The sequence below is a fragment of the Myxocyprinus asiaticus genome, chromosome 8, assembly GCF_019703515.2.
Source record: "Myxocyprinus asiaticus isolate MX2 ecotype Aquarium Trade chromosome 8, UBuf_Myxa_2, whole genome shotgun sequence".
Taxonomy (NCBI): Eukaryota; Metazoa; Chordata; class Actinopteri; order Cypriniformes; family Catostomidae; genus Myxocyprinus; species Myxocyprinus asiaticus.
The window spans coordinates 14,122,195-14,149,667 of record NC_059351.1 but is presented as its reverse complement, the minus strand read 5'-3'; the positions used below and the strand labels follow the sequence as shown (position 1 = coordinate 14,149,667).

General features: G+C 41.3%; 3 protein-coding genes across 4 annotated transcripts in view; 1 reads left to right on the top strand and 2 right to left on the bottom strand.

Moving 5' to 3' along the window:
- Positions 1-27,473, top strand: part of LOC127445265 (protein ELFN1-like) — a 139,725-nt gene that overhangs the window by 49,634 nt on the left and 62,618 nt on the right. The window lies entirely within an intron of this gene.
- Positions 14,295-27,472, bottom strand: LOC127445266 (UDP-glucuronosyltransferase 2C1-like). 2 transcript variants are annotated; one of them, XM_051705194.1, is made up of 2 exons: positions 27,326-27,472; positions 14,295-16,631 (listed from the first exon to the last, which is right to left on the bottom strand). In XM_051705194.1, the coding sequence occupies exon 2, from the start codon at positions 16,624-16,626 to the stop codon at positions 15,031-15,033; it is 1,596 nt and encodes a 531-aa protein (XP_051561154.1). In that variant the 5' UTR covers positions 16,627-16,631; positions 27,326-27,472; the 3' UTR covers positions 14,295-15,030. The 2 variants fall into 2 exon arrangements, with proteins under 2 accessions (XP_051561154.1, XP_051561152.1); XM_051705192.1 differs by lacking the exon at positions 27,326-27,472 and adding an exon at positions 17,358-17,444.
- LOC127445267 (UDP-glucuronosyltransferase 2C1-like) lies at positions 18,715-27,469 on the bottom strand. The gene is made up of 2 exons (XM_051705195.1): positions 27,326-27,469; positions 18,715-20,566 (listed from the first exon to the last, which is right to left on the bottom strand). The coding sequence occupies exon 2, from the start codon at positions 20,559-20,561 to the stop codon at positions 18,966-18,968; it is 1,596 nt and encodes a 531-aa protein (XP_051561155.1). The 5' UTR covers positions 20,562-20,566; positions 27,326-27,469; the 3' UTR covers positions 18,715-18,965.

Below are 27,473 nucleotides of genomic sequence, written 5' to 3'. Positions count from 1 at the left end.
CTGTTGGGCCCCCTCCTTGGGGGTCTGTGGTCATTTTTCATCACCCCTCGGGCCCGCAGTTTATGTTTTCTTTTGGTCGACTGTTGTTGGCTCCCTGTCACCCCGGGCCCTAGAGCAACTGTCCACCCTGTCCTCCCTCTAGTTACGCCCCTGATGTGTGGTCATGTAAATGGCTTAAAAGGTTTTCCTTTATCGGGGAAAGGTTATAAAAGATTTTAGCAAAAACTGATCGAGTTGGGTTTTTGCGCATTACCACAGTTTAGCTCTGCATTTAAACACCTTTTCCAGCATTCTTACCAACTTATCAATGTGCACAAGTGATTTGCATATGTCTGCTTTCATTTTAACATCAGGAGCAAAGAGTAGCTTGATGATTTCGTTTTCCTTGCTTTGCCAGATTTTTTGTATAAGATTTTTTTTGGTAGTTATCAGTGTATTGCTGTGCATGTAAACATGCTCACTGATAACCTCATCAAAAAAATTATCATTACTAATTACTTTTAAGTTACTTTCTTAAACATTTTTCACAGTGGTTTTGTTTATGTGCTGAATGACAAAATAATATGCAATATATGCAATGCATAGAGGCACCACACAAAGGTGGCTCCAGATCAACCCCAAGGGAGCCGGTTGGATGCCGAAACATTCAAGTGGGACCCCACATGGTTGGCCATTAAAATGTGACCCTCTCCCCTCCTTGGTTGGATGGCGAAACGTTCAAGGGTGCACCGGTGTTGATATTGTATAAATGGGTAGTTGAGCCTCATATTGTATACTGCAGAAATAGTAAGTACTGTAGTATGGCAGTAAACTACGATGAACAGTCATAGAAAGGTAGACATGATGGTGGTAGTGAGAGGGGGCAGTAAGAGAAAGTGTCCAAAACTCTCCATGCATATGTAAGAGGACAGAAGGATGTATAATAAAGGAAAGATAACAAGACAGAGAGAGAGAGAGAGAGAGAGAGAGAGAGAGAGAGAGAGAGAGAGAGAGAGAGAGAGAGAGAGAGAGAGAGAGAGAGATTATGGGAATGATGGTCAAGACACCTTGATCTTGGTGGTCCTCTATTCAGCTTGATGAACAAATCTATGTGTGGTTGTGTTCTTGTATGTTAATTATTTCATTTGATACAGGAAGATACCTGTCTGCCTCAATGTGTGTGTGGCAAATGAATTAGATTAAGAAATTAGTTTGCTTATTAATAAAGCTTTTACAAATAATTAGTTTATATGCAAATGTGCTGAATTTAAAGGAATAGTTCACCCAAAAAGAAAAATGATCTCATCATTTATTCACCCTCATGCCATCCCCGATGTGTATGACTTTTTTCTTCAGCAGATATTTTAGAAGAATATCTCAGCTCTGTAGGTCCATACAATGCAAATGGATGATGATCAGCACTTTAAAGCTCCAAAAAGCACAGACTGTCATAGTAAAAGTAATTATTCGACTCCAGTGGTTAAATTAATGTCTTGGGTGAGAAACAGATACATTTTTTGTCCTTTTCACTATAATTGTTTACTTCTGGTCACTCTCCAATGTGCATTCATACATATCTGGGATGGCATGAGGGTGAGTAAATGATGAGAGAACTTTCATTTTTGAGTGAATTGTTCCTTTAATGGCGGGGCCAGGAAAATGAGTAATATCTATGTGTGTGTGAGTGTGTGTGCCAACAAGCCATCAAATCCATGAACAAACGACAAGATCAAGAGACAGCTGATGTCTAACTCCTCGACACTGTGAGAGCTGTCTTACACTCTCTCTGTCTTACACACGCACACACACACACTCATTCATCCTCTGTTTCAACTCATAAAGATAAATATACAGTATAATGTGAGCAGCTGTTCCCTATCTGTTACTCACTCGACGTTGTGTCGATGTAGTGACACTAGGGGTCACTCTTGGGAGCCCCAAACACCTCTGATCTTTTGAAAAAAGGCCAATGGGAATTGGCGAGTGCATGCCACTCCCCCGGACATACGGGTATAAAAGGAGCTGGTATGCAACCACTCATTCAGATTTTCTCTTCGGAGCCGAGCGGTTGCATTCAGTGCACTGAATACAATTCCTTCAATTCACCTCGTAAAACTGCTGGATTTATGGCATGTTTCAGCGGCTTCTCCCCCTCTGTGCCTTTGGTGTGCAGACAATGCCCCTGGACGCTTCGGCAGAGCGAAAAAAGAGAGTATATTCTAAAAGAGTATATTTTCATTCACAAAAAGAGAGGCACACACGGAACATCTTTTTAAAGATGACTTTCCATTTGTGTGTTATTCCTGATTGTGGTCGTTATCTCTCCGCTTCTGACGGCCACAATCGCTGTCTTACGTGTCTGGGCGCTGCCCACGTGGAGACATCGTTCATGGATGGGTCATGTCCTCATTGCGAGAACATGACCATGGCAATGTTGCGATTGCGGCTTGCTTTCATAAGAAAATGGATGCAGAGGCTTCGGCTGGGCTTCCTCCTTCAGGAATGGTCGCCCAGTCTCAGGCTGACGCGGAAATGACGGACATGCTTTCCTGGGCGACCGCGAGCATCAGGCTAGAGTGGAACCCTCCACTCTCCCCTGAACCCTCGTGGCTCAACGATTGGTTCCTGGGCTCAGGGCGCCACCCACGACCACACCCCACTCTGGTTCTTTTCTTTCCGGAAGTGCATAAGGAGCTGACAAGATCGTGGGAGGCACCTTTTACTGCCCAGTCCAGGTCTTTCAGCTCCCCCGTTCTCACTACCCTCGATGGTGGAGCGGCCAGGGGGTATTCGGTGATCCCCCAGGTGGATAAGGCACCCGAAGCTCCCGTCCAGGGCCTGTAGGTTTACATCGTCCCTGATGACTAGGGCCTACGGTGCCGCTGGACAAGCTTCCTCCACCCTGCACACCATGGCTCTCCTGCAAGTACACCAAGCCGAGATGCTAAAAGAGCTGCACGAGGGTAGTTCTGTCCACCTTGGTAGTCCAGGAGCGCCACCTTTGGCTCAACTTGGTTGAGATGTGAGAGGCTGACAAGGCACGGTTCCTTGACGCCCCCATCTCCCAGGTTGGCCTGTTCGGCAACACCCTCGAGGACTTTTCCCAGCAGTTCTCGATGGTGAATAAGCAGACAGAGGCCATACAACTCATCCTGCCCCGGTGTGGCTCAAGACCCCGCACCCTGTCTGCTCCTCGCCAAGGGCGTCCTCCTGAAGCAACAACACCGGCTCCACCGCAGCCCACCCCCGTGTCCCGGCCCCGGAGTGGAGCCCAATGCAGGAAGCAGACGCCACCCGTCTGCTGGCCGGCTTCTAAGAACCGGAGAAAGGCTTCGAAGCGCCCCTGAGACAGCCCTGACCCCTGAGTTTCTCTGGAGCTGGTGAACAGACCACTCTAACCCCAGGTGGAGGGCCGGGAGGAGAATCCTTTGTTTCATTTTTTGCTGCATGCCCAAGAGGCTGCAGTACCCAAAAGTTTGACAAAAGAGTGGTTTTCTCATTTCCTGGGTCACATGTCCGGTGTGCACAGCTGTCGTCACGACCACCGTCCACCATCCCATTTTTGCAGGTATGGCGCTCCAGCGGCAGACCCCCCGCCCCTGTGCACCCAGCTGTGGCACAAACACGCCCACACGGGATTGGTTCCGGTGGACTAAGGGGACAAGATTCCTCCTCCCCCCTCCTCGGCCAATCTTATGGTGGGCGGCAGGAGCAAGGTAAGTGCTTCGATGTCCCTGGACTCAGCACGGCTTGGGTCCCCTCAACGTGGCACCTTGAGCTCCACCCTGCCGTGAGGCCCCATCTGCCGGTACGTCCGACGTGATCATTCTCTTGGTCCCCCTCACCCAGAGTTTGGGTGCGTAGCTTGCGCTTTCCAACCTGTCGCGATGGCTGACCCGGACTGTCTGACTCGGCTGCGTGATTCAGTTTGCCAGGTGCCCACCCAGGTTCAGCAGCATCCGCTTCACCTCAGTCAAGGGCGAGAAGGCCGCTACCTTGCGTGTGGAGATCGCGACCCTTCTGTGCAAGGGCACAATAGAGCCTGTCCCTCCAGCCGAGATGAAGAAAGGGTTCTACAGCCCTCACTTCTTCGTACCGAAGAAAGGCGGTGGGTTGTGACCAATCCTGGACCTGCGAGTACTGAACCGGGCTTTGCACAGACTCCCGTTCAAGATGCTGATGAAAAAAGGCATTCTAGCAAGCGTCCAGCATCAAGATTGGTTCGCGCCGGTAGACCCAAAGGACACGTACTTCCATATCTCGGTCTTACCTTGACACAGACCCTTCCTGCGGTTTGTTTTCGAAGGCCAGGCATACCAGTACGAGGTCCTCCCCTTCGGCCTGTCCTTGTCCCCTCGCATCTTCACGAAGTTCACAGAGGCAGCACTTGCCCCGCTAAGGGAAGTGGGTGTCCGCATCCTCAACTATCTCGACAACTGGCTAATCCTAGCTCACTCTCAAGAGTTGCTGTGCGCACACAGGGACCTTGTGCTCCGGCACCTCAGCCGACTGGGGCTTCGGGTCAACTGGGAAAAGAGCAAGCTCTCCCCAGTTCAGAGCATCTATTTTCTCGGTTTGGAGTTGGACTCAGTCTTGATGATGGCGCGCCTCACGAACGAGCGTGCACAGTCGGTGCTGAACTGTCTGAAGGCATTCAGACAGAGAACAGTGGTTCCAATGAATCTTTTTCATAGGCTCCTGGTGCATATGGCATCCTCAGTGGTGGCCAAACCGCTCGGGTTGATGCATATGAGACCGCTTCAGCACTGGCTTCAGACTCGAGTCCCGAGATGGGCATGGCACTGCGGGACACATCACGTGGCCATCATGCTGATCTGTCGCCGCCTCTTCAGTCCTTGGACCGATCTTGCATTTCTACGGGCAGGGGTTCCCCTAGAGCAGGTCTCCAGGCGCGTTGTGGTTAAAACAGATGCCTCCAAGACAGGCTGGGGCGCAGTATGCAATGGGCACACAGCCGCCGGCTCCTGGGCTGGCCCGTAGCTGCGTTGGCACATCAACTGCCTAGAATTGTTGGCAGTACTGCTCGCCCTGCGGAGGTTCCAGCTGTTGATCCAGGCCAAGCACGTGTTGGTCCGGACGGACAACACAGCGACGGTAGCATACATCAACCATCAAGGCGGTCTATGCTCCCATTGCACGTCACAACTCGCCCGCCGTCTCTTCCTCTGGAGTCAGCAGTGCCTCGCTGAAAGGCACTCACATCCCAGGTGACCTCAACACCGTGGTGGACGCACTGTCACGACAGGTTATGCTCAGAGGAGAGTGGAGACTCCACCCCCAGGTGGTCCAGCTGATTTGGAGTCGATTCGGTCAAGCACAGGTAGACCTGTTTGCTTCCCGGGAATCCTCCCACTGCCGGCTTTGGTACGCCCTGACCAAGGCACCCCTCGGTATAGATGTGCTGGCACACAGCTGGCCCCCTGGACTATGCAAGTATGCATTTCCCCCAGTGCGCCTACTTGCACAGACCCTGTGCAAGGTCAGGGAGGACGAGGAGCAGGTCGCACTAGTAGCACCATACTGGCCCACCCAGACATGGTTCTCGGATCTCACATGCCCCGGCGAATTCCCCTGAGGAAGGACCTTCTTTCTCAGAGATGGGGCACCATCTGGTACCCGCGACCAGACCTCTGGAATCTCCACATCTGGCCCTTGGATGGGACGCATGAGACCTAAGTGGCCTACCACCCGCGGTGGTAGACACGATCACTCAGGCTAGGGCTCCCTCTATGAGGTGCCTGTATGCCTTGAAGTGGCGTCTGTTCGCTAAGTGGTGTACTTCCCGACGCGAAGACCCCAGAAGATGTGCAGTCAGAGCCTGGAGGGGCGGATGTCCCCCTCCACCTCGAAGGTGTATGTAGCTGCTATTTCGGCTCATCACGATGCAGTAGGAGATAAGTACTTGGGGAAGCATGACTTGATCATCAGGTTCCTGAGAGGCGCTAGGAGGTTGAATCCCTCCAGACCATGCCTCGTCCCCTCGTGGGACCTCTCTGTAGTCCTTCGGGGTCTATGGAGAACTCCCTTTGAGCCCTTGGAGTCAGCTGATCTTAAGGTACTCTCTTTGAAGACTGCCCTCCTGACTGCGCTCACTTCCATCAAGAGGGTAGGGGACCTGCAGGCGTTCTCTGTCAGAGAATCGTGCGTGGAGTTCAGTCTGGGTTACTCTCACGTGATCCTGAGACCCTGACCGGGCTATGTGCCCAAGGTTCCCACGATCCCTTTTAGGGATCAGGTGGTGAACCTGCAAGCACTGCCCCAGGAGGAGGCAGACCCAGCCTTGGCGTTGCTGTGTCCGGTGCGAGCTTTACGTATCTATTTGGATCACACGCAGAGCTTTAGAAGCTCCGAGCAGCTCTTTGTCTACTCTGGAGGACAGTAGAGAGGAAGCGCTGTCTCCAAACAGAGGATCGCCCACTGGGTCATTGACACCATCGCGATGGCATATCAGGCTCAGGATGTGCCACCCCCTGTGGGGTTATGAGTCCACTCTACCAGGAGTGTAGCGGCCTCCTGGGCCCTGGCCAGTGGCGCCTCTTTGGCAGACATCTGCAGAGCAGCGGGCTGGGCAGCACCCAACACCTTTGTGAGGTTCTACAATCTCCGGGTTGAGCTGGTCTCGTCCCGTGTATTGGCAGGCATGAGCAGGTAAGTTCCGGGACAGCTGGCCAGGTGTACCGCTTACGCATATTGCCTTTCCCCTCCTTTGAGGTGAAGACATATGCTCTTGACTCCCAGTCATGTTCACAGACTGTGATCCCTGGATGACTTTCCTCCTTAGCCCTGTGACAGTTGAGTTTGCAGAGTAACTTGCTGCCAGCCCAGTACGTGTGCTAATGAGCCCCTGTACTGAGGTAGGTGTTCCACATGTGCTGGTTCCCCGAAGGCAACCCCATGTGATATCTTCCGCAAAATCGTTTCCCTGTCGGTAAACTGCGTTTTCCTTGGGAAGAGGCCCCTCAGCCCCGGTCGCCATGCTTTGTAGAAACTCCTCCACCTTTGGGTAGGACCTACCATGGGACCTCTCCACATGACATACTTCCGACAAGACTCTGTGATGTATTTCCACTGAAAATACCCCCCCCCCCCTTTTTTTGTTGTTGTTTTGGGCAGGGTGTGGTCTCTGCAGTGTCTTCCCCTTGGGAGGGACACCCCCCTACGTGGACAATTATGGCACCTTGTCGGTTAACAAATTCCACTCTTTTTGGGGAAAAAAAGAGGAAAAGAGGCCTCGGCTGGGCTAACCTGTCCCTATTTGTTGGGCATTCGACTTGTTCCTGAAGGACCGTTCGGCGCTCATAAGAGCGTTGGGGGAGGTTATGTGATGGCCTGGTGCATTGGCTATGAGGCACACAGCAGTCTGCCTGTCTCGCACCACCAGTCCACATAACACAGTTCAGGTAGTAGTGGCGTTTTGTATAGGGACCCCTAGTGTCACTACATCGACACAACGTCGAGTGAGTGACAGATAGGGAATGTCATGGTTACTTTCGTAACCTCCATTCCCTGATGGAGGGAACGAGACATTGTGTCCCTCTTGCCACAATGCTGAACTACCCGCTGAACTGGCCGGGACCTGGTCTCGGCTCCTCAGCACAAAACCTGAATGAGTGATTGCATACCAGCTCCTTTTATACCCGTATGTCCAGGGGAATGGCATGCAAATTCCACTCACCAATTCCCATTGGCCTTTTTTCAAAAGATCAGAGGTGTTTGCAGCTCCCAAGAGTGACCCCTAGTGTCACTACATCGACACAACATCTCGTTCCCTCCATCAGGGAATGGAGGTTACGAAAGTAACCATGATGTTTTCCTGACCAACAATTATTTGCATTTATGTACTGTAAATAGTTCTCATGCCAGAAAAGGGAAAAGTTCTTCTACTGTATATGTTTTTCAGAAAATAAATATTTTTTCGTGGTTGATGTAGTCAGGGAGATAAAGGAATAATGAGCCGTATTCTCTCTTCTATGGAACACAAAAGGAGAGGTTTTGCAGTCAATGTCAAAGCTGCTCTTTTCTTTGCACTTAAAGTGGATGGTGATTTGTAATGTCAAGCTCTAAAAAGACAAAAAAACAACAAACAAACAAACAAACAAACAAAACATACAGTAACAAACAATTTGTCCAGAAATATTGTGCACTATATTCCAAGTCAGCTGAAGACCTAACATAATTGAGGAATTGACCGAAATGTATGTTTCTTGCCCTCACTTAATATATACTGTATATATAACTTTTTAATAAACATTTTGTTTAAGGAAACTGAACCCTAAATTTAGGGCTATTAAGAGTTTTTGTTATTTAAAAAAAAATTTTTTTTGCATTATGACCAGTGTTGGGTTTAATCTGAATACAATGTATTTAGTTACTTTAATATAATTATCTTTTAGTACAAAAGTAGTGTAATGCATTACATTTTTATTCATTTAATTTCTGTCCTTGGCTGACAGAAGTGGAACCCGACATGGTCTTCTGCTGTTGTAGCCCATCCACATTAAAGTTTGACATGTTGTGCATTCTGAGATGCTATTCTGCTATTGTTCAGAGGGGTTATCTGAGTTACCATAGCCTTTCTTTAAGCTCGAAACAATCTGGCCATTCTCTGTAGAGCTCTCTCATCAACAAGGCATTTCCATCCGCAGAACTGCCCCTCACTGGATGTTTTTTGTTTTTGGCGCCATTCTGAGTAAACTGTAGAGACTGTCGTGCGTGAAAATCCCAGGAGATCAACAGTTACAGAAATACTCAAACCAGCCCTTCTGGCATCAAAAATCATGCTATGGTCGAAATCACTGAGATCACTTTTTTCCCCATTCTGATGGTTGATGTGAACATTAACTGTAGTTCCTAACCCGTATCTGAATGATTTTATGCACTGAACTGCTGACACATGATTGGTTGATTAGATAATGGCATGAATAAGTAGGTGTACAGGTGTTCCTAATAAAGTACTCGGTGAGTGTATTTTTTACAGCATTTATTAATATTTATTAATGTTAGTTAATAAAAACACAATTGTTCAGTGTGAGTTCATGTTAGTTCATTGTGCATTAACTATACTTTTCATTTAAAAAAAAATTATTATGGTGAAATTAACATAATAATTGCTGTAAAAGTATTCTTCATTGTTAGTTCATGTTAACTAATGTTGGTAATTAATGTTTACTAATGGAACCTTATTGTAAAGTGTTACCATTATTTCTTATCTGTTTCTTTTAATTTTGGAGTAAAATAGAACCAGGGCATATTCTTGAAAGGTTTAATGAGAATCACCCTAATAGCATTCAAATCTCATTTACATTCACATTCATTTAAAATATAGGGGCTCGTGACATTGGTGTTATTCATTTTGGTGTGAAGTACCCCTTTAAGAATTGTAATTATTGCTTCTAATGGTTAGTTTAGTTGGTATTGAAAAGATATTTGACAGTTTTGTTGATTACTTTGCATCTTGCTCTCTTTGAAAATTAAAAAAAGACACTATAAAACAGAAAAACATATTTGCTTGTCTTTTGAACTAAAACCCCTAGACATATTGGTCATAACAATTATAATAAATCTATTGTAGAGTATTGCATTAGTAATCTGAATGGGTGCTTGTAACAGCTCACAAACAGAAGGGAAGGAGAACACAGGGAAGCAGTTTTTTTCAGGCTCAGGTAGGACTTGTAATCGGCCACTTCAATGCTTTACAACTTCACAAATTCTTCAGCTTCACAGGCACTAGTAACAAACACATCAGCTTCACAAACATAACAGATTAAATGTACCGGCTTCAGGAGCACCATGGCCTTCCTTGTGCCAGACTCTCTCTCCCTCTCTGCTGGTGGCGTGGCTGCTTATATGCCTCTCTCCCCATGCTCATTGGAATTAGAGACAGGTGTTACACATAATCTAGCTCAGGTGCAAGCGCCCTTACCGCTTTCTCTCTCTCTGGACGGATGCTAGACCACACCCCTGCTGCCACAGTGCTGTTAATGTACCTTCAAATATACAATTTTATTAAATTCAAGCTTGTATTTTCGTCCCATTTTGAATGTTTACTCCTGTGGTCAATGGTCCCTTTCTGAATGTGTTTAAGTTTGTCAGAAAAGCATGACAAACAATGCACATGTATGAGTGTGTGTGAGGGCAGGTTTAAGTGGTTTACGAGGACATTTTTTTAGGTTACAAACTGGTAGTTACAAGGGTGTTATGCTATAAATGTGGTTTATGAGGACATTTCTAGTGTCCCCATAATTCAAATCTATATTATTACAGAGCTATATTATTCTGTGTATCCATATTCTGGCCAACATTATTATTTAGGAAAAACAACGCACTTTAAAAAGCATGCAAGCATATACAAAAACAGCTCTGAGACTGAAATGCAAACATATGCATGTCGTCCTATAAGGGGCAGCATTTCACACAGTGCAGCAGCCTTGTTTATGAAAATAGATGTGCGTGCACACAAACACACACATACTAATATGCCCAGATATTTTAGCCCAGTTTTCACATATCTAACATCCTATTTTTTAGAATGAGTAATGGGGTGAAAGTTGTGCCCATCAAGGAAAGAGAGAGGGCAAGAGAGAGGTTAGTTTGTCCTATTAAGCACCCTTTGAAGGACATTGAGATAGCCGCACAACACACATATACACACTAAAGGAGCTGCTACCCTCCGGCTGTCGTAACCTGGATAAATGATGAAAAGGTTTTCGTTATCTTGCTTTATTGGGCTGTGAAGTGGTTCAGTTTTTAGGGGCAAATTAACATGAAAATTCCATGCTGAATGTTGCACATAATGAAATGTGCTTTAAAATAACCAGCAGATTATTTCTCCCAATAAATGTCCTTTTCTTGTTTTAAACCGCTGCTATGAACATTACGTTACAATGGAACCCCAAGGTACTACAAAGAATACCATTTACCATGGTACCATGTCCAAGAAGCCATGTTAAAGGGGTAGTTCACCCAAAAATGAAAATTCTCTCATCATTTACTTATCCTCTTGTCATCCCAGATGTGTATGACTTCCTTTCTTCTGCTGAAAATAAATGAAGATTTTTAGAAGATCTCAGCTCTGTTGGTTCTTACAATGCAAATGAATGGTGACCAGACTTTCGAAGCTAAAAAAATCACATAAAGGCAGCATTAAAGTAATCCATAAGACTCCAGTGGTTATCCATATCTTCAGAAGCGATATGATAAGGTGAGAAACAGATCAATATTGAAGTAATTTTTTTACTATGAATCTCAACTTTCACATTTTATCATTCTGAAAAGACTTAAGTATTGATCGTTTCGCACCCTATTGTATTGCTTCTGAAGATATGGATTTACCACTGGAGTCTTGGATTACTTTACTTTTATGCTGCCTTTATGTGCTTTTTGGAGCTTCAGAGTTTTGGTCACCATTCACTTGCTCTACAGAGCTGAGACATTCTTCTAAAAATCTTTGTTTGTGTTTAACAGAAGAAAGAAACTCACACATCTGAGATGGCATGAGGGTAATTGATGAGAGAATTTTCATTTTTGGGTGAACTATCCCTTTAAGGAACCCATATATTTAACTAAATTAAAGAATAAATTGGTGTGAGGTCATTTTGAACTCAATCTGGCCAAAACAAAGGTGTTTTTTAGTTTGTTGCTGTGGTCAGAAATGGCCTGCTAGCACGAACTTTGAGGAAAACTTCGTACTGTACCGTACTTTGTCCTCTAAATTTTAGTCCCTTTTTGGAACTATCAGTTATCAGCAAAAATCTATGGTGATAATAAATACTTAAATACATAGCATTGTAACAGAACCAAGTCTTTGTCATTTTTTTAATTTCCAAGGTGTGTTTTGGGGCTTGTTTATAGTTAAAAGTCCTGCGTTATGCACCAATTTTTCTTATCATTGGGATTTTGGTTGAACAATTAATTGCATCAGGGATTTTATTCATTTGGGAATCTTGTAGTCTCTATGTCTGTGCCCATTATAGTAAAAAGAGACAACAAATTTTTTGTTTTACATTCTATAAATCAATTTTAAAAACTATCATTCGTTTAACTGGTCATCAGCCTTTTAAAACACCTTAGTTATCGGTATCTGCAAAATCCGCTATCGATCGACCTTTAACACATACTGTATACAGTATAAGTCTATTATGAAGCATGCAAAAAAGACTGTAGGGTATGTCAGGAGAGCCCTATATATATATATATATATATATATATATATATATATATATATATATATCTATCTATCTATCTATCTATCTCTCTCTCTCTATATATATATATATATATATATATATATATATATATATATATATATATATATATATACACACACATCAGAAAGCATAATAAAAATGTGTGAACATCACCGTTATAATGTCTAAAAATATACTACCAAGACTGCTAATGTTTTCGCATGTTGTCTAGGTGAAGGATAATGGGGATGATGCCAAACTAAATAATATAATACAAAATTAAAAATGACACACAAATATGCTTGTGAACACACCTGCTGGATTATATACAGTATAGATGAATATTATTCAAAACCTTATACAATATAAATTGTATGATGACATCTAAAAACCCCAGAAGAAATGCTTTCGATTTCTGCTCAGATAAAAGCTTTCAATTACAGCTGTATTTTTAGCAGCTAGGCAGCATATAGAAGTATAAAAGCAGCACAAAGTTCTGCTGGGTGTTTTGTAAAGCATGAAGCCAGGACATATTCAAACACGCATACAGATAATGTGTGTTCCAGAATGTGTGCATTTGTGTGCAAAAGAAAAAGCGTGCGTGTGTGTGTGTGTGTGTGTGTGAGAGAGAGAGAGAGAGAGAGGCACAGATACAGCTCTGGAAAAAATTAAAAGACCACTCCAAATGTTTCTTTAATAAGCATCTCTACATTTATGGCAGCCATTCCATTCCAGTGTCTGTTGAATTCCTGCTTGAATTTTTGAGCCAGGAGTGGCATAAAGTCACCCAACAGCAATGTGAAAGACTGGTGGAAAGCGTGCAAAGACACATGAAAGCTGTGACTGAAAATCAGTGTTATTCCACCATATATTGATTTCTGAACTCTTTCCCAGTAAAAAAAACATTAGTATTGTGTTGTTTATAAATGAATATGAACTTGTTTTCTTTGCATTATTGAGGTCTGAAAAGCAAATAAATGCTCTAAATGACAATATTTATATTTGGAATTTGAGAGAAATGTTGTCAGTAGTTTATAGAATAAAACTAAAATTTTCATTTTACTCAAACAAATACAGTTCCTATAAATAGTATGTCTAGAGAAACTGAACATTTAGAGTGGTTTCTTAATTTTTTCCAGAGCTATATTTTGCAGCAGAAATGCAGGTTCAGCTCAGTGGTTGGTGTGATGAGTAAGGCAGTCTAGAAAACTGTGTTCTTTAGTGCATCAGTAAACCTGTTTATTAAATACAGAAAGCAAGTGGTATCCAATCCATCTACCTTTGTCTAGCATTAGCAAACTATTTTTTTTTTTCAATGTAGCCTCTTAATATAGATCATAAAAGTTGCATGCATAAAAGTATAAAATAATTAAATAATTATTTAAAAATGGCTGTTTGAAATAGTTTTAGATGGAGTACCGCATGTCACAACTCAAGACTTGTCAACTTTTCGTAAGTATTGTATGTACTGCATTTCACCCATATGACAAATTACAGACTTAAAGTAATGTTTCCAGCATTTTCCTTAAGGAGATCTAAGATTAATCCCTTTTTTTTTTGTTTTTTTTTTGCTTCTCATCTGGGCTGTTAACACAAAGGTCAAGGTTTTCTCCCCTGGCAGGTGTGAATCATAAACTGGAAAGGTACCAAGATCTATCACCATTTTGCTCTTGAGCAATACACATAATCACAGGTTGACCTAGTGGGTCAGATTACTACAGCAAAAATCACAATGTAGTATTCTGAGCAGGTTGTCAAAATATTGGTAAAGACAGTACTGCAAACCTTGGCTCACTCTATTTTCCCCAAACAGTCTTTTGTTGTTAGGTACAATATATTATAATTGGAGTATATTAAGATACTGTATAAGGTAAATCCCAAATCACACACTTCTGCACTATTCTACGCCATTTTATCGTGTAAGTAGTGCAAGTAGTACAGTATGTTTACACTGAAAATGCAACAAAAAGTGTACTACGATTACCCAGATGATGTACTTCTTCAACCGAGAAAACGGAAGTGTGGAATGTTGGATGTGTCATGGTTTGCCCTACGTAGCGTAGTTATGGGGCAATGATGCTGGCCTGTAAAAACAATTGTTATGCATGGTGAATGAGGAAACTAGTGAATTTTATTTGAATAAAACACCTTACAAATGAGCTGAATGCTTTACTATTAACCCATGCTGTGTGAATATGTATACATTATTTGAGATACAAGTGTTGAACAGAGTTTGGCTAACACGCTAAAGCTTGCAGCAATGCATCGCTTTCGTTTGAAACATCACTTCTGTTAGCTGAAATACAGCAAATGCTTCCGTGTTGTAAAAAAACAAACAAAAAGCAATAGTATTTAATTTAAGACAGTACTACACTTTGAAAATGCATACACTGAGTGCATGGTGGATACTGCAAGTGCATATTGTATAGTGCAGTTATGCAGGGACACAGCTATAGATATACATTTGAGGGTAATCAATACGTAACCAAATAATATAATATAATGTGTTAACATAAAATGGGTAAACATGTTGTTCTAACAGACCAGTATGGTTAATACTGACAAAATAATTTAAAATGTCTAGAATATTATTTAGAAATACATTATTTGCCAAATAATAATAAAATAATAATGTTAATCTGCAATAATTAATTAATTATGCCTGAACTGCAGACAAATATGACAGAATAGTCCTATACAAAACTTGAAATGCTTAAGTAAAAAGACCGTCCATTTTAATCCCACATGCAAAATAATAATAATAATAATAATAATAATAATAATAATAATAATAATAACAATAAAAAGAAATAAATGCACTACTGTATCAATTCAATAAAAAGAATCATTGTAGCTTCTTTTTTGTTTTTCTCATACATTTCCTGCAGCACAAATATCTGATGACTGCATATGTGGTCAGGACTATAAGTGATACAGAAGAAATCAGGAACAGTATCACGTCAACAGTGTGATAAGAGTACCAGGGCATTTTGTACGACTCTGTGCGAAGGTGAGCGGCACCTTTGTGCCTCATAACAAACTCAATCCAGAAGATGGCATTGTCCAGAGGCTTTACTGGAACATCCTTATGAAGCCTTGAGAGTCTCTGCATGTTCTCTCGATAAGAGGGCTCATAAAGGACCTCTTTAACAGTTTTAAGGAAGGAATCCTTATCCATTGTGGCAAAGTCTACAGTCTTTGCTGCTCCCTTTACTCTCATTTTCGAAAGATTGTCTGGCTGATCAAAAATCAGCCCAAATCCAACGATTGGTACCCCATGGTAGATGGCTTCTTGAACTCCATTCGTTCCACCATGTGCCACAAAAGCTCTGGTCTTAGGATGACCCAGAAGATCATTCTGAGGTATCCAGTCCATCATTAAGGTGTTGTTCCCTAGTGCAGATGGTCTCTTTCCTTTGTACCTCCAGATGACCTTCTGTGGAAGTTCTGCAAAAGCTTCAGCAATTGCCTCAGCCACATCATCAGGAAGCTGACCAATGAGAGTGCCCAGAGACATGACGATGACACCATGGTCACCAGAGCTCTGCACAAAGTCCTCAAGATCTTGTGAAAGAGGCTTTGATGGCTTGCACTGGAAACCTCCCATGTAGACAATGTTTGGCATAGTGGGACGTGGAAATTCAAAAATAAAGTCAACTCTATGGAGCCACAGATCAGCACGCTGAACTAAGGTGAGGAATGATACTCCTGGGCCAATGAACCGTTCGCAAAGTGCATTATATGTTGGAGCAAAAAGGAGAGCACTCTGTGCTTCAGCTATTATGTACATCACTACGTTCTTCATTCTTTCAAAGAAGCTCATGCGGTCGGGAAACTCCAGGAATGGAAAAGGAACATACGAAAGTGGTGAAGGAGCTATCATAAAATGAGCTTCACTATACAATGTCCAACGCGCATTGAAGACCATGGGCAGTTTCAGATAATGACCCAATATGATACCTCCAAACATGGCAGGGTCTGTAAGAACCAAATCATATTTGGCCTCTTTTAAGGACTGCGTTAGCTGCTGATCCTCCAACATGCTGATTATCAACTCACTTTCTGTTTTAATCATCTCATAAATACTTTTCCACATCTCTATCTCCAGATTAATATGCGCCCAGGTGGAACTGCCCCTCTGAATTTCCATAAGTCTGGATGTGAACATCTCGAGGAATTCTTCACCAAATCCTCCTGCAGACTTCAGAGTGATTGATGTGTAGTGAGGTGAGAATTCTTTGATGTACCAGCTGTCTGTCATCCTCATGACTGTAATATTGTGACCTTTGGCATGAAGTACCTCAATCAAGGTTTTCATGTGGACCCAATGGCTGCCATCCATAGGAAACACAAGAACCTTTCCATTCTGGACAACTGGGATCACCAACACCAGGAGGGCTAATAAAACTGGACCACACACCTGAAAACTCTGTTGGCTCATAGTACCTGTTGCAAAGCAAGAGAACAAGAACATTTTAAAATCACATTTAAGATGTAACACAGAGAAGAGATGAGCTAAGAAATATTTCATTTCCTACAATTTATTTTTCAGAGCTTTTAATGTAAGAACTGTCAATATTGGTGAACTCTAAATTGCATATGCAATTGCTTATTACACTGCGTCTAAAATTTTACCATCTGACACATCTCGTTTAGAATTTGTTGGAGCTAATGGAAATTCTGTTACTGCTTCACAAAACTCAGCCACAAAATTGGTGTGTAGAGTACAGTGACATAGGAAATCAGGGCAAATATTTGAAGTTTCACCTGTTACAGAAAGGAAGAATAAAGAAAATGCTATGAAGAATCTGGAGGATTTTTAACTTAGTTTTAAAATAAAGCACAGTCCTCCAAGATATGACAAGACACATAATGGCTTCTGCTTAATTCAGTTATGCTTTGATGTGCAAATTATTTTCCAGAAAATCATAATTAATTTTAAATCTTTACATTTCATTTTTAGATGCCGTGAAATTCTTTTGATATGCCAATATAACAGCACTATAAATGTATTATAATGCACCCTGAAGTAATTCAGTAATCACAAGTCTAAAGATACTTAAAATTATTTTCTTTCACTGAGTGATAATTTTACTAGACAAACTATATTTTATTAAGAGTTAATGAAATTTCAGACATAGTCTCAGTTCTAACCTTAAAAAATATTCTTACCCATGAATATGTGGCATGCAAAATCGTTACCGAGTCAACTTCTGTTGAGTATAGCCTAAAGAACTACTGGATAAGCACAGCTTAAACTCCTTTGTCAAATTTATATAATAAAATGTGAGTGAAGGTTCATTCAACAATCTTTAAAGGTCAAGGTGCATTTACTTTCAAAGATCTAGTTAATGAGTTACCGTTCAACATTATTGATATGGTACAAAATTAGAATCCTCATAACTGTTTAGATGTTGGGCCCAGAATTATTACATAAAAGTATTTTTACTAAAAATGTAATAATCTAAAATTGGTGAAAACATTTCAACCAGAAGCTTGGTAGAGCATGCAGTCTATAATGTGTGAGTGATCACATCAGTTCATAATTTGTCAAGGAAAAACAAAAAAGTTACACTGAGTCTTCTTCAATAGAACATGTTGTAAAAGGTGCTGTTAGTGATTATTTTTTAATATGACATGCAGAAATATCCACCTGTCAGATATCACTGAAATATGTGGCATGAAATATTGCATCTGTCTAGACACCACTATTCTCTGTAAACAGTAAAAAAAAAAAAAAAAAAAGAATTATGCAAGCTGTGGTCAGATTCTTTGTTTAGCCAGTCAAAAGTCTTCAGGATTTTTTTATGCCTATCAATCCTTTTGCAGGGAAGCCCATATATGGGCAACAGGAAGCTGAGAGTGTCAGTTTGTTAGTTTAAGAACGCTATTTTGCTACCATTACTTTTGACAACTAATGCTGTGGTGCTGGTACCTGTACAAGGGCAGTGTAATACTTCAGTCTTGCTGACATCAAAGCGTGTGTGCAAGTGCACAAGTCTATTAAGGGCAGGGTTTTTGAAAGCGGGGGCATGTCTAATTCAGTGTCTAAGTCTGCTGGAAGTTCCAGAACGTCATTGCTTACAGCACCTTTAAGTCAGAGTTAAATAAGCTGAATGATCAGAACCATAACTCATTGTGTCTGTTCACTTCATATGAGCTCAGCCTCATACAGTACAAAATTGCAAAAACTGACTTGCTGTAAAAGAGATTGTGATGAGGAGGAGGGCGTGGCCGGGCTGCGTGTGGCTCTGTCTCTCCCGTACTGCCGCACCCGGCTGCCTTTATCCCTCTTCTCGGCTGATTAGCCCGACTGGGGGCTGGGCGTGCATAGTCACGGCCTGGCCCCGCCCTCCTCCTCATCACAGAGATATGGAGCAGTGATATAAAAGTTGTACCCTCTAAGGTAGCAACACATATCTAATTGACAATACATTATTTGTACCCTTAAATAACTTTTTCTAAGAGTATAAGGAATAAAAAAATGATAATCTGAAGAAAAAGAATCACATTTTATTGATTACCATATGAACACATAATGTGACCGACTTGACTATTTATTAGAAACTAGTTTATAAATATAGTCTATTTCATTTCAGTTAACAGGCAAACATATATGAAAAATTTCATATGTAAATTAAATTAATTCCCTCCCTGAGCATGAAACAGAAAAGACAGTATAATCCTATGCTTACTGTAAACCAAAAATGCTCCACAATGCACCACAGATTGAAATGGATTGAAATAAAAACAAATATTGCATGTATTCAATTTAAAAAATCATTCTAGCTTGTTTTTTGTTTTTCTCACACACATTCTGCAGCACAAATATCTAATAACTGCATATGTGGTCAGGACTATGAGTGATACAGCAGAAAGCAGGAACAGTATGACGTCAACAGAGTGATAAGAGTACCAGGGCATTTTGTACGACTCTGTTCGAAGGTGAGCTGCACCTTTGTGCCTCATAACAAACTCAATCCAGAAGATGGCATTGTCCAGAGGCTTCACTGGAATGTCCTTGTGAAGCCTTGAAAGTCTCTGCATGTTCTCTCGATAAGAGGGCTCATAAAGGACCTCTTTAACAGTATTAAGGAAGGAGTCCTTATCCACTGTGGCAAAGTCTACAGTCTTTGCTACTCCCTTTACTCTCATCTTTGCAAGATTATCTGGCTGATCAAAGATCAACCCAAATCCAACGATTGGTACCCCATGGTAGATGGCTTCTTGAACTCCATTTGTTCCGCCATGTGCCACAAAAGCTCTGGTCTTAGGATGACCCAGAAGATCATTCTGAGGTATCCAGTCCATCATTAAGGTGTTGTTCCCTAGTGCAGATGGTCTCTTTCCTTTGTACCTCCAGATGACCTTCTGTGGAAGTTCTGCAAAAGCTTCAGCAATTGCCTCAGCCACATCATCAGGAAGCTGACCAATGAGAGTGCCCAGAGACATGACGATGACACCATGGTCACCAGAGCTCTGCACAAAGTCCTCAAGATCTTGTGAAAGAGGCTTTGATGGCTTGCACTGGAAACCTCCCATGTAGACAATGTTTGGCATAGTGGGACGTGGAAATTCAAAAATAAAGTCAACTCTATGGAGCCACAGATCAGCACGCTGAACTAAGGTGAGGAATGATACTCCTGGGCCAATGAACCGTTCGCAAAGTGCATTATAATATGGTGCGAACAGAAAAGCACCCATTGCTTCAGCTACAGTGTACATCACAACATTTTTCACTCTTTCAAAGAAACTCATGCGGTCTGACAACTCTACCATTGGAAAAGGAACATAAGAAAGTGGTGAAGGAGCTATCGCAAAATGAGCTTCACTATACATTGTCCAACGGACATTGTAGACAATGGGCAGTTTCAGATAGTGCCCCAAAATAATACCTCCAAAAAAGAGTGGATCTGTGAGGATCAAATTATATTTGGCCTCTTTGAGGAACTGCATTAGCTGCTGGTCTTCCATCATACTGCTTATCATTTTACTTTCTGTTTTAGTCATCTCAGAAGTACTTTCCCACATTTCTATCTCGAGTTTCAGACGAGCCCAAGTGGAACCATCCCTCTGAATTTGCATAAGTCTGGATGCAAAAGTCTCAAAGAATTCTTCATCAAACCCCCCTGGAGACTTCAGAGTGATTGATGTGTAGTGAGGTGAAAATTCTTTAATGTACCAACTGTCCACCATCCGGATGACTGTAATATTGTGACCTTTGGCATGAAGTGCCTCAATCAAGATGTTCATGTGGACCCAGTGGCTGCCATCCACAGGAAAGACAAGAACCTTCCCACTCTGAACAGCTGGAACAGTTGTCATCAGAAGAGCTATCAAGATTTGGCCACATGCTTGAAAAATTTGTCCGTTCATGGCATCTGTGATAAAGCAAGGGAGCAAGATTGATGTACTGAGAAACTGTGTAAAATTGTTTGCGAATGTTAATCATCTACATCACTGACCACAAGACCATTTTAGGCAATTGCTACAATTTAGTACCACAGTAAATTATTTTATCTACTACCATTTTTATTTTTTATCATAACGTTAAATGAAAGGATTGTCTCAATTTAGGATGAGTGAAATCATTGCCAGTAATCAATGAATAGGGTAAAAGACAAAGTTCAAGATTTGTGACTAGACCCAATGTCTCATTCTAGTAAACAGCAGCAAAATTTCCCACATTTCAGTACTGTTAATTCACTGCATTTAAACCAGCAAGAAAAGATAGCTGACAATCATATGTGTCTGGTATATTTGATTATCTATACAATGTTCTTACCGAAAAACATATTTTTACCAATGATGTAGATTGCAAAATCATTACAAGGTCAGCCTTTGTTGAGTGTATGGTGAGTTTAAGAAGAACGAGAACAGCACTCCCTCCTTCAGCTTCAATGTGCATGAAGAGACACTTATACTATAGAATCTGAGTCAAGGTTCATTTAACAGTATATAAAGGGGCATGGAGCATTTATCTGCAGAGGTCTAGTTAATATGCTACATTTCACTATTACAGCTATGGTACAATCTTAGAACTCTATCAACATGTTGTGTCTTCACCCCAGCACTGTCCAATAAAAGTATTTCTACTAAATATATAGAATAATTAAAACAATGCAGAATTGTCATGTGCTTTCACAATGATGTCAAAGTGATTCCCAAGCAGCAAGTATATGATTGAGATGCAGTAGCATAATATAAATCAACTTTATTGTTCATGAGTTCAGTGAATTGTGCAATAGATTCTCTATTCTGAGAGCAAATAAATATCCTGATGGTGACAGTGAATATAGCAGGACTGCATAGATCCAAGTCACTCAGCTTGCAAAATTAAGTAAGTAGGTTTACTTTGGTGTTAAGTGTTTTACTCTTAAGTCTGTAACATACTCTATGCAAGTACGTGACTGCAAAGGCAGACGCAAGCTCGCCCCCTTAGATGCAGAGGTTTGTTACTGCCACAGTAACACAAGAATGCACATTAGTATGTTTAACTGCGTATTGGCAATGCATTGGCCTTGCACTCAGGTCTGCACTTGTTTACTTTGCGTTTAGTATGTTTCTGGTCTCACTGCAATACAATCAATAAAATAAAACATTTGAAAAAAACAACAACAACATTTTAAACCTTGTTAAACCCAAGCAGCTGAGACCTTCTATCTGCAAAAAAAAAAAAAACACAAATACTCAACTTTTCACAAGCACTTTACTCAAAACTTATTCTTAAACAGTTTAAAAGACTGTGCTACTAAACTCTTTCATTTTATTTTTGGTTCACCTACAGTGCAGCTCTGCCCTAGTTCATCCCTATTTAAGCCATTTTGGAACTTTGTGTAGCACTTCTCATATTCCTCATTTGTAAGTTGCTTTTCTGATCTGGCTGGAAGCAGGTGTGCATATGGTTCATTTCAGTAAAAGGGATAGTTCAACCCTAAATGAAAATTATTTTATTGTTTACTCACCCTTATTCTGTTCCAAACCTATACATTTCTTTCTGCCATGGAACATAAAAGAATATATTTGAAAGGATGCTCTTTTGGCAGATTTCAACACAATATCAGTGGTGACTCACTTTAAAGCTTACAAAAGCACTTAAAAGTGTCATATATGTAGTGTATGCAACTTGTGCATCATATCAAAGTATACAATCAATTTGTATGATATAAAGACCATTATTTGAACAGATGTTATTCATCCTAAATCAAATCATAAACAGAGCACAAATCAAATATGAGGACACATCAGTAAAATCAGACCTCACTGGTTCTTGCATCAAGACGTCAAGACCACTGGTCACGATATGTGCAAGAACCCATCTTATCACATTTATTTTAGAGTTGGTTATTTATTTTTGTTATAAGTTTACTGTTTAATAGTAGTTTGATAGTTTAACTGCTTTCGGAGCACCACTATAGGTAATACATAATATATTAGATTTAAGTACCCTTTTTTCCCATTGATAACTAACATCTGCACTTTCCCGCTTTTGAAAAGCACCAATAGTGGAGAGCGGGGCACCAACTCACGTGGGCTAGTTGTTAAACATGGTTTAAAAGTGTCCACACACACTGGTAAGACGAAACTTTTTTGATTACTTGTTGCCATATCAACACTTTTTAGAGAAAAAAATTGCAGCAAAATTCCCAAAAGTTTGTAAGATATTGCAAAAGTTCATTTTACAGTAGCAAATCTAAAATTTCACATGAAAGTTAATTTTCACTTCTGTTTTTAGTGTATATTTAAAACAAGGCAAACTTGGTATCATTTAAACTCCAATCTGTTAGCTAGCATCTTGCATAGTTTTTAATTCTTAGCAAGCCAGCATAAGTGACTAGCCAGGTTTAAATCCCAGTTGCGCTGACGGGGCACATTGTAACACTGCCTTACAACACGCCCCAATTAGAACAAACTACATGCAATTCCATGCAGAACAGTGGTGTGTGGTGGACTTTTGAAATGAGCAGGCACAGTGCCATCTCAGCATTCGTTTTTGTTATTTATTTATTTTTACAAGTCCAATATAAATTACTTAGCATTCTGAGATGCTATTCTTCTCACCACAATTGTACAGAGCGGTTATGAGTTACCGTAGACTTTGTCAGTTCGAACCAGTCTGGCCATTCTCTGCTAACCTCTCTCATCAACAAGGTATTTCCGTCCACAGAACTGCCCCTCATTGGAGATTTTTTGTTTTGTTTTTAGCGCCATTCTGAGTAAATTCTAGAGACTGTTGTGTATGAAAATCCCAGGAGATCAGCAGTTACAGAAATACTTAAACCAGCCCATCTGGTGCCAACAATCATCTATCCGATTATCTAATCAGCCAATCATGTGGCAGCAGTGCATAAAATCATGCAGATACGGGTCAGGAGCTTCAGTTAATGTTCTCATCAACCATCAGAATGGGGAATTTTTTTTTTATCTCAGTGATTTGGACCGTGGCATTATTGTTGGTGCCAGATGGGCTGGTTTGAGTACTTCTGTAACTGCTGATCTCCTGGGATTTTCACACACAACAGTCTCTAGAATTTACTCTGAATGGTGAGGGGCAGTTCTGCAGTTGGAAACGCCTTGTTGTTGAGAGGGGCCAACAGAGAATGGCCAGACTTGTTCGAACTGACAAAGTTACGGTAACTCAGATAACCGCTCTGTACAATTGTAGTGAGAAGAATATCATCTCAGAATGCTATTCTGAGACGTGGATTGCTGCTGTTTTGGCAGAACGAGGGGGACCTACACAATATTAGGCAGGTGGTTTTAATGATGTGGCTGATTGGTGTGTATGCCCAACAAAATGAATATTATATATGTTAATTGCCATTTATCAGATTTCTGTACAGGAAGGCAGATGAAATACCTTTTAACTTACACTGTAAATAAGCATGAAATACTTATTTTTGTAAGTTGATATTAACACTATTTATTAAAATAAAGATTACCACCTTGGATGTGCATTCGTTTTCAATAATTCAACGGGCTGGAGTCAATTATTCCTTACATAAACAACACAGGTTTCGTGATGGCACGTATCTGTACCATTCATAGCGATCTGCAGAGACATGCTGTGAGGACGAAAGCATGAGAGGCGGGCACTATCGCATTGATTGACAGACAGCGTATTTAACTAATCAGCGCTAATCGGAGCCAATGTCTCCACTCACGTGACTTTTCGCTGTATTCAGCGGTTACCACCCCCTCACAATCACACCACACTATAGTTATAGCCAGGGTCCAAAACTAACTTTTTGCCACACTTGCCAATGGCCAGTGACCTAAGAAAATGTACCGGCCATCAATATTTTTTACCAGCCATGAAACTCTATTTGCATTATTTAATAAAAAAACAGGCAGTTGCTATTACTACTACTACTACTAAACATATTTATATGTTTTTAACTTGTTCTGGCTTTACTTTCAAGAGAAAACCGGGGTTGACAACACAGGTAAAGACATGGCCTGTGGAACACAATATTTGTGGCACCAGGGGCCTCATTTATAAAGACATTCGTAAAATGATCATAAAATGTTACTGTGCTTTTTAAATCTGTGAACTGATGTAGCTATGTTTAAATATCTCTCCTCCTCCTCGCTCCAAAAATGTGCTGAACATATTACATACCGTATATTACACCTGCTTGTTATCTCGTAGGTCTATATAAATAGTCTGTTACAGCAGATGCCCAAAATAAAACATTTCTATTACGCATAATCTATAAGACCACATTCTGAGTCATTTTGGAATATTCTTGTACATGTAAATGTGCTCACTCATTTATTAATAAATTCAGTTAGTCACTGATTCCGATTTGCATCAGTAAAAATAAGAATATCAAGTCAGCACGCATCCTTGTCAGTTGACATACGCATAAGAACATTTCCACGTCAGTTTCTGCCTTTATAAATCCCGATTTGTTCCACACTTTTGACGTGGATAAAATCCATGGAATTTAGGATCAAATCTGATCGTACGTACATTTTATAAATAAGGCCCCTTTTTGTGTTCATTAACGCTTTCGTGTTTAATTTTTTTGTCCTTAAAACAAACACATTTTTTAGATTCTTCTTCTTTGCGTATTTTCAGCATACAGAGCAGGCCATTGTGTCAGTTGCAGTATCAAATACAAGCCAGTCTCTCTGTGATCCATCATCAGTGAAATGCCACCTCTCACAAAAACGCAGAGAACCGTCGTGATTTTGTGATGTTCACGCATCATGTTTGCATTTTGCCGTCTTAACTCTTAACACCAGGTATGTGTCACCACATTCTGGGGTTATGAACAATAAAAGAAGGGAAAAGTTTTGACTTCTAAGCAAAACTTATTCTTCCGAAGCATAGCAATTTTCTCAGGTAAAAGTTATTAGAACCGTGATACAGAATATCTACCCAATCACTGCGCTGACCGCTTGTATCTGATTCACTCCTGTCGCTTACGACAGAACAACTAACCAAATCACTGACATCTTCTTCAGTAGACGACTTATTATAATTTGATTTGCTTACATCAGATAAATAGAAACAGTGAAGGTCTCACTATCTCTCTTTAAAAACTGTCTGACGTTCAACAACCATGCATTGTTACAATTCATAAAAAAGTGCGGCCAACTGGCAGGTAATGGCCCAAACATACTCTACGCAAGTTCTTGAACGCAGACGCACCTCGCTACGCTAGCTCGATTTCACGTGTCGTTGCATTGTAAAATGTGTCAGCGCTCAATTCATAACACAACGCAAGTACGCGCTGCATTCTTAGCACTGCCGCAAGGGGTGCTAGAGCGGGTTTTTTCTTTCAATCAACAACTATCATGGCGGCCTCGGGCAGCAATTTGAGGTGAAAATTTTCTGAAAAATACGTACGACAATTTGTCCCCAGTCCATTCAAACAAATTAGTTTTTTCTCCGTGTCTCTTCCCACTCCTCAACTATCAACTCATCTACCACATCCGGGCTGCATCTGAAAAAGTAGGCAGGCAGCTGACTTGCTGCATAATCAGCTAATGGATTATTCGACAGCTGTTTTGAGTGAATGGAACGCTTAAGGAAACTGGTCTCCAAACAATTTGAAATGCACCTTATTTTCACCCTGCCTCCGAAGGCAACATTTTCGTGGTTTGGTACACAGCACCGGTTTCGTGGTCAAGTCTAAAAAAATATATTGCCCTCTTGTGGTCTGAGGTTTGTAACCGCCAGAGCAACGCAAGAGGAACACGTAATGTATGTACAACGGAACCACGCGTTGGCTAAACGCTCAGGTCAGCGTTTCCTAATTCACGCCATTGCCATCTTTTTAATGGGAATGACAAAGGTTTGACGTTAGGAACTAAAGAATGAAAATACATCTTATTCATGTATAATGATTGAAGGACTGAATATCTGGCAACCACATGGCACAGCGTTGTCTTAACAATCAGCGCGCTTTTATCTGTGCATCAGTACAACCGGTAAATTATACATTGTCTCCCGTTATTGTGGCTGTTTAAATACATTTAAAGACGGAGTAAAGACAGACGTCTCTTGATAGCACTTGGTGAGTCACGTCCACATCAGAAACGTGCATAATGAAGAACTGTTGAGAAATATCAGTCATTAACGACACTGTAAGAACACTGTAAGGGGCAGTTCACACTGAACTCGCCCTTGTGCTAAACAAAGATGCAGCGTAATGAATGGAACCGAAAGACGTCTCGCGTTTTTAATTAACAGTTGAAGTTCTTTGTAACTTGAAACGCGTCTAAAACATTCGGCGAACCTGCGCAAAATACGTCCGTCAAGTGCATGTTTACATCGATAACAATTGAAAAACCAGCGCGGTTTTTCAACCAGACTTAAGAATCTTATATAGGATATTGCGCACAGTTTCCTCGGTTTATATAGTATACTGTATCACTGAGTTTTAGTTGCGTAATTTACTAAAAAAAAAAGGGAAATGGGTTTTTGCTATAGGTAGGCTGCTGTGGTGTTATAGCTCGACATTATCTCACTGGTTCACCTCTCTCGTATACAAAAATGCACTGTATAACAGCATAAAAACTCCACCATCAATTCGCTTTATCTATATACTATATGAACAGAAACAGCGTCTATTCGTGTGTGTGTGTGTGTGTGTGTGTGTGTGTGTATGAAATGATAGAGAACTCACCAGAGGCAAGACGTCCAATATCCCACAAGTAAACTTCTGACAAGACTTCTTCACAGCTGCGTCCCGCCAAATTAAATTTGCACTTACTGCGTTACTATACTGCGTTAATCACCAAGTAAAACAATTCGTTTGTATCGCCGTTGCTTCT